At 34.9% G+C, this 7,924-nt stretch overlaps 1 protein-coding gene across 2 annotated transcripts; it reads right to left on the bottom strand.

The window, feature by feature from the left end:
- Positions 1-330: 330 nt before the first annotated feature.
- LOC104093401 (vacuolar cation/proton exchanger 3-like) lies at positions 331-7,442 on the bottom strand. 2 transcript variants are annotated; one of them, XR_001968730.2, is made up of 14 exons: positions 7,126-7,442; positions 6,845-6,951; positions 5,725-5,988; positions 5,558-5,625; positions 5,177-5,205; positions 4,786-4,982; positions 4,460-4,672; positions 3,892-4,026; positions 3,591-3,707; positions 3,459-3,512; positions 2,643-2,759; positions 2,231-2,327; positions 605-856; positions 331-565 (listed from the first exon to the last, which is right to left on the bottom strand). XR_001968730.2 is itself a non-coding variant. In XM_009599135.2 (13 exons), the coding sequence occupies exons 2-13, from the start codon at positions 6,887-6,889 to the stop codon at positions 834-836; spliced, it is 1,359 nt and encodes a 452-aa protein (XP_009597430.1). In that variant the 5' UTR covers positions 6,890-6,951; positions 7,126-7,442; the 3' UTR covers positions 331-833. The 2 variants fall into 2 exon arrangements, 1 of the variants encoding a protein (XP_009597430.1); XM_009599135.2 differs by having other exon boundaries at positions 331-856.
- Positions 7,443-7,924: the final 482 nt, after the last annotated feature.

Genomic DNA, 7,924 nt, shown 5'->3' on the forward strand with positions numbered 1-7,924 from the left:
TTGGCCCTCTTATTAATATACATGAGTATTAATTCACATTTAAGATCCTGATATATATCGTTAGGTCTTATGATTTGCATACACATTTTTACATAAAATTGTTTTTTGCAGAATTATATATGTATATTGAGCCGCATATACACGACGGTCCACATAAAAGCTGTAATTAGTGCAGAACCATTGGTCTACGGAATATTTTAGTAATAAAGAATGTATTGCGATAATTAAAAGCTTATATAAGCTTTGATAAGTTCATGGAAGAAATCTTAAATATTTTGCTTTCTGTTTTTTTGAAGAAACTACAAAGTATAATATTTCATTTAGCAACTATTAACCATCAACAAATGATTTTTCTTCATATGCATGATACATAGTATATGATCGCAGACGTTCATGATCTGCTCAAGGAAAACCAAAAAATATACATATTCTGCATTTAACAAGGAAATATTTCGCGTTAACAATTACCTAAAGTTCCTAAGTATTAACACAGAAATTGTTTTCTTTTTACTATCCAGCTATTTCACAGGCGAAAGAATAAATCACCAGCTGCACACAAAAACACCTAATTTAATGACAAATCACCAGCTGCACACAAAAACACCTAATTTAATGACACCTGCTTCCAAGTCAAAACTGAGAAAGCAAGAAATTTCTCAAAATATATATAGTAGCAACACAGAACCCTGAGCATCTGCAGATGAACGATCGTTGATATTCACAGCTCAGAGTGGCCAAAACTGAAGATGGCTCTTTAAACATATGCAGATCTAATGGTATTCTAGCCCTTCAGCTTTAGTAGGTCAAACATCAGAAACCACCATGTTCACTACTTATGGCTTTTTGGGCTTGTCCTCTGCAAATACATTGCAGATATTGGATTAAAATGGAAGTGGATTGAAACATGATGTATCCAGCAAAACAAAAGATAAATAGACAACATCACGTACACTCTACAACAAATAAAATCGTGCTTGTTGTTAAGCTCTACGAGTTCAACTTTTAAGCTCTACGAGTTCAATTTTTAAGGTTTTTAGCATTGAACACATTGTATTTTTAAAGTTATGGGTTCAGGCCTACTATTTGTTATGATTTTACTATACTTTTGCACATAAATTTATGTTTTGCATAAAAGTACTAGGTTCATATGAACCCAATGCCACAACACTTCATTCGCCTTCGTGAACAAGGCTAAGAATATTCGATCTTTATGAACGGATGTTATTTCTGTCCTGGGATCTCCTAATCAGCTTATTGTCTGAAATGATCACTGGCACGGACTTTCACGTAAATTTAAACAGGAATTTTTCTGGATGTCTATTCTAGTTCCAGAGCCTCAGGTGTGAAGTTCCCTTTAACTCTTTCTCATTATTATGGAGTTTTTTCTAAAATGTTCTAAAAGAAAATTGCTGATAATGATTAAGCACCATTCCAAGTGTGCTTAACTAAAAGTCAGTAACGAATTCATAACTCCAATGCAAGTGTCCCCCAAATCAGTCCCGCTTACTAAAAAGATGTTTTACCTTCAGCTGGTTCTCTAGATTGCATCCTCATGTGAATTAAAGCAGTGTCTATTTTTCTTAAGTGTCATATTCAGGAAGGACCGCACATCCTAGAAATTCTAATTGGCTCTTTATAATCGCAGCATTTGGATTTTGGAATCATCTGTAACCCCTCCTAAGCTACATACCATATGCAAAATTTGAGAGAGAACAACTGACCATAAAAAGTTCTAACGTTATGGTATATGCAGAAAGGGAAAAACCGGGGAAGCAGATCTGATTGCTATCACAATTTGCAGACAGATTTACTTGAAGGATTAAAGATCATGATTATCTACTGCTGCCATGAAAAAAGAGAGAAGCAGAAGAATATTCTGCCATATGAAGCGGCTACCCATCAGGATATTAAGATTGAAATAACTGAGAGAATCAGATTCTAGCTGCTTAGTATCCCTAGGAATTTCCAAACTTGGGATCTCAACTAAAACAGAGAATATATATATGATAAGGTAGTTATCAATACAATATTACGTTAACGAGACCCAAAATGGTTAACTGGTTATCTAATCTAATGCTAAACTGACTGACCATAAGCAAAGCAGATTAGTGTAACAGTGAAATAATAACAGATGTTATCGGTTAAAAGGAACACCAAAAGAATAAATAAAACGAAGACCAGGAGCTGTCAATGTCATATGGTAATTTCACGAAAAAGAAACACAACTTACGTATAGACTCTGGATCTATATGCACAAAGAAACTTGCAGCAACTATCAGATAGCAGAGAAGGAGCATCAGTCCTTTAAAGTAATTTGAAGTTCCATCCTGCAGAAAAAAGGAAAGGTTAAACGGAAAGAAAAAAGTTGAAACCCCAGGAGTGAAGCAAAACACAAAGGAAAGAAAGGGAGGATGAATAAGAGACATGATATATTTCTTTAACACTGGATCAAGCTCCTCCGCAAGACTTGCAAAACCGTCAACGTTTAGAAGCAAATATATTGCCTCTATAGACATTGTAGTTTTCAAGAAATTTTAGAAAACAAGAGTATTGTTTAATTATTTCCCAACATCAACCTCTAAATTGAAAGAGCACTTAGAAACCAACAAACAAAAGTGAAAGGGGAGGAGGGGGGAACTCACCTGCAACATGAATGCTACTACAAGAACACTCATGAAAAGTGTGGCCGTTTCAAATAATTGGAAGTTCAAGTCCATAGGACGACCCATTATCCATCCAACCACAACACAGAATGGGATCTGCAACAATAGTACAGGTTAAACGAGGCATAAACTCCCAGATTATATTGATTACAATCAAGGCCAACACTTAATAAAAAGTAAAAATGATGAAATAAAAGAATAAACTTCTAAGAACATTTATCAGTAATGAACAAAAAGACCAAAATGCGCACAAAATAGATCTGTGCTTATGAACAGATCATATATTGAGGAAACCTAGAAAGACAGAGACTTTGATATAAGAATTTTCAAACAAATTCAACTCATACGCATTCTAATATAGGGTACTTTCAGGAAAAGCATGGATGCAATATGAGAACAAATTCGATGAATTATTTGACTTGGCAGTAAACATGGTTATTTGATATGGTTCAAAATGCATATCTTAAGTGAAAAAGTGGTTGCCATGTAAGTTGTGTGTCATGACTCTTGTATATGAGAACAAAGTTTCAGTTGGATGTTATTATGTGATTGTCCCAAAAGTGAAGGTGGGCAAAGTATAACAGAATGCCTCTTTCAGTTATATCTATGGATAGTTCTTCCTGAATGAGATGTCCGATTTGCAGCCAACTGCAAAGCAGAAACATGCTGATATATTCATATCTTGCATGCATAAACATAGATTTTATTTGAAGAAAGCAGCTAATCAACAGTAAACTCCTGGTTAAAGTTTCTCTTTGATGTAATTAACACGCATAAACATTTCAAATTACCTACCCCAAACATGGCAATCTGCGTTGATGAGCCTATTGCCACTCCCAAAGAGATGTCCTGTGACAGTACCAGGTAAATGAGGAATGGTGATAGTAAATTATAGTTCTGATACAAAGAAAAGAGAGAAGAATATACAAGCTTGTCTTTGACAGCAAACATGACAGCACCAGCATGCTCAGCTGCATTTCCAACGATTGGGAGCAGTATGACACTTATAAATGACACAGGAATACTCATAGCAACTGATGCCCCCTGAAAACATAGTTTAATGTTTATTGGCAGAGAGACTAAAAAGGAACAATATTTTTTTAGTTTGTCTTATCACTTCTTATATGTGTTATAGATTGAGAATTAGACGATTCTACTACTAGAATGCCAAAGTTATGAAGTGCCAAATTAGAAAATGAGAATAGGTAGTGCAGGACGAAGAAGTTACCTCTATGGCATTAACCAGGTACTCTGACAAGACTGCTATCCATAGTGTCAAAATCGAAAGCCATACGATTGACCCCCATTTTGATATCTCAGGAGCTTCTTCCTCATCTGCGCCCCCGTCATTCTCACCCTCTTCCTGAACGTTATTAAACTTTTAGGAAAACCTGAACAAACTCAATGGAAGAGTAATGTAGCTAACAAATGATCAACCTAGCCTGCGAGGGATAAAGGATGGTATGCAAGGGAATCACTGTAGGACTTTTGGGTTTCCCCATTGATAATATGTATAGAAGACTGCATAATTTCCACTCCTTCTAGGCAAGAGCTGACATTTTTTATTTTCATATTACCAGATGCAGTGGCTACTCTTATGGAAATATTATCAGAAAGTGAATCATAAAATTCGGCAGGAAAAGTAGGTTTATGTGATGCTAATGACCGGAACTTTTTATTTTCAAGTTTCTTTTTTCTCAATTGATATTCCACTGCGATGAAAGACAACCAGTTCTGTATCCAAGGTAAGAAACATTTAACACAAAAAATGTGCTGAGAAAACAAAGAAGCCCAACCTCAGCAATTGGCATGTAAAGACTATTCTGACTAGTCAGCTGATAAAACAGGTATGCACCATATGCTACAAGCATTACGCAGCTGCTAAACCTGGAAAGTGCCAGCTCTGACTTCCCAAAATGCACCTCAGTGTGTGTAAAATGGAGGACAGCGGGAAACAGCAGGCCCATAACTGCCATCAAAAGCAACCCTGAATTCATCACAGCGTTTCCCTGACATAGAAAACTCCGAGAATGTCATACCTTTGCTATTGTGATATAATGCTTGAACAAAAACTGATATTGATTTCCGAGTCATATAAATATGGTAGCATAAGATAACCTACCTTGTCAAAAACTTGGTCCTTACTGGAATGAACAAGTCCACCACCAAAAAATGCACATCCAAGCACTAGTAATGTATTAGACAGAATTGAGCCTAATAATGACTGCTGAACCACACGAATCATGCCACGTCTCAGTGCATACATTGATATTATTAGCTCTGTTGCGTTACCAAAAGTTGCATTTAAAAGTCCTCCAACTGCAAAATTACAACCGCAGATTGCTCAAAGATGACACAAATTGAAAGCAAGTTAAGACTGAAAAGTGATCATTATTCCATAGCAACAAAACATCCTATGATAAATAATCACATAAAGAAGAAAAATGACCTTTAAGTCAAGTATATGAAAAATACGTATGTACATCTATGATACAAAGAAAACACAAGATTACCTGTTGGTCCCGTATAGAAAGCCAGTTGCCTACAAAAATGACAACCAAAAACACATCAATTATGAAATGTGTAAATACTATAAACAACTTTTATATAACATAACTGATCACCTTCAGCTTATTAATCAAATACAAAGTTCCAAGTTATCAACTTAATAGAGAACATAATTAAAAAGCTATTCATTTTCCAAATTATCCATACAGCAAAACAGGAATGTGAATAAGTGTGAACGCATTCTAGCCCAAACTTTCATTTTACTGTCACTAGCAGACAATAAGCCAGAATGTTAAATAAACGGCGACAACTCCTTGGCAACAACAAACAAATTCCACTTGATTTGCTCATACAAAGTACTGTAGATTATGGGTCTAGAAAATTACTCTGTCGCCCAACCTAAACGCTCTGCAAGGGGTATGATTCCTAACAAGCTAAGAAAGAAGATCCATCCCTGAAAAAGTCATGACAGAAAGAACAAGAGAAAAAATAATGTGAGTAAAGCTCCTTTAAGAATCCGAGATATTGGACTGGAAAATGTTTTGCAACTTACATGATGATCGGTTAACTCATCAACAAGAATGGCTAGAGGACCACAAGGAATAAGCATGTTTAACTTCTTGGAGAACAAAACTATCTGCATCTGCCTTACTAAATTATTCCACATACATTTACAACTAACTTCGTCTGCATCGGCATCGAAAACTGATATCTGAGGAGTGGCATCCATAGAAGATGTCCTCCTATCATTATTCTTAGAGTTCACAAGGTTCTCATCCTCAAGCTGAAGTACTGCTCTTCCTTCAAGTGATCCCATCTGTTTAGCCAGTATTCCTTCATTAGATATGATAAAAGAAGGCCAAAAGGTGTAACCTCTACAATACTTTTGGTCACTATGCTAAATAAAATCCTAAACATAGACAGAACAATATAATGTTTTTTTTACAGGCATGAGAAAATTCCTCTAATTGAGCCACTCATTCACCTCGTTCATACATTTCACACAAAATTGGTTGTTCAATGAATAAGATTAAATAGATTTATCCTATATTGCCCAGACTCTCCAAAATGATGCCGCACCCGTGTCGGATCTTCCAAAAATACACTATTTTTGGAGGATCCGACACGCACCCGGTAACATTTTCGGAGATTCCGAGCAACGTAGGATTTATCAAAAGAAAAAGAAGAAGTCGTTAATAAAATGTCAATGAACGATTTGTTTGGGAGAAAACGTAACACCTTTCATGTGCAATGCAAAACTAACAAAGATTTTGATTTATTTCTATATGAAGAAGACAATAGCAGTCCTTATTTAGCCCTTGATCACCTTTCTTTTTTGTTTTTGATCAAGTAAAGTAAGCCCTTGATCACCTATCTTAAAAGTTAAAAGAAACTATAGCTCCCCTATAGACTTCCTGTGCATACTTAACCATCATTTATTTTGACAGAAATAGGAAACAAAAATTATAAAGAAAATAACTTTATAACACAAGAATACACCCCCAACCCCGGGGGGATCATTCCTTGGGCATGACTAAAATCAGAAACATAAGATTCCTCATAAATTCAAAAGTGACCAACTCGGATCAATTTGTTTTTCATACTCATAACTTTGCTAAATGCAACAGGACAATGAACATACTAGTGCATTAGGAGAGGGAAGGAAAACTCACTTCAAGATGGGACTTAGCCCCTGTAAATTGCGAATCTTTAGCCATCCACTACTGCTTCTGCTCTGCTGACAAAACAGAAACTTTTCCATCTCCGACCATTGGCATAGCTGCCAACAAAATATCAAACAGAAACACACAGAATTTTTTTTTATCAGTTGGTGAAATAGCAAGGAGAAGACAAAGATTCCAGGCTAAGTTTATGTGCACATATTAATTAAGACGATTAATAAATACAAACAGAGACTATTGGGTCACGTTGATTTATCAAAAAAATAACCTACCTGATGAGAGTCAACAAGTTCTGCTAAAAATCCCAATTCGTGACATGCATGTCCTCTTTTATTTTTCAAACAAAAATAAAGAATCTTCACAGGAAACTAATTTCTACTCACTGCATAGAAATTACAAGTCTTTGTTCCCTTATCTTTGCAAAATTATTCTTCTATCTCTGTGTCTTTGTCAAAGATTGTACTGTTTTTTCTAATGTTAGTTTGTTTATGTTGCTTAGCGTAGTTTGCGGGGTGAAATGGTGAGAGAAAGGGGCGGTTGGTATAGTTGGTTATTTGATGGATCACAAATAACAAAGTATCATAGCCTTCAGAAGATGAAACTCCAATGTCACAGGTGGTGCTAAACTGCCAAGGCAATCAATATAAAATACTACTCCATACTTTTACAAAATATTTACATAATCATATTTACGTAAAAGTTAATTACAAATAATTTTATTTAATAGTATGCGTGTACTACTAAAAAAAGGGAGAAAAAATATATTAATCCTTATTTCTCTTGATAAATAACTCAATCTTTAACTAAGTATACCATTAAGCATTTTTGAAGCATAGGTGTCAACAGTTAATATTATATCTCATTTAAAAAATATATACATAAAATATCTAATTTTACAGAGAGATCATGGATTTAAGTGCCCCATAATTTCCCCTAAAAATTTGCACATGTTGATTGTTAACTTAAAATAAATAATAATTGTTTATATTTATAACAATGGTATTAGAGTCAACTTATTCATACCTTGACTATTTCATCAACTGTTTATTATCTCTCACTAATCTAAGTATC

The sequence above is a fragment of the Nicotiana tomentosiformis genome, chromosome 7 (assembly GCF_000390325.3).
Source record: "Nicotiana tomentosiformis chromosome 7, ASM39032v3, whole genome shotgun sequence".
Lineage (NCBI taxonomy): Eukaryota > Viridiplantae > Streptophyta > Magnoliopsida > Solanales > Solanaceae > Nicotiana > Nicotiana tomentosiformis.

Excerpts from the sequence above, each read along its gene's own strand:
- LOC104093401 (XM_009599135.2), bottom strand. The coding sequence starts at position 6,889 with ATGGCTAAAGATTCGCAATTTACAGGGGCTAAGTCCCATCTTGAA. Across the intron at positions 5,206-5,557 it reads CGTTTAGGTTGGGCGACAGA|GCAACTGGCTTTCTATACGG; the intron begins GTAATTTTCTAG and ends TCATTTTTGTAG. Across the intron at positions 4,983-5,176 it reads TTTCTATACGGGACCAACAG|TTGGAGGACTTTTAAATGCA; the intron begins GTAATCTTGTGT and ends GTAATTTTGCAG.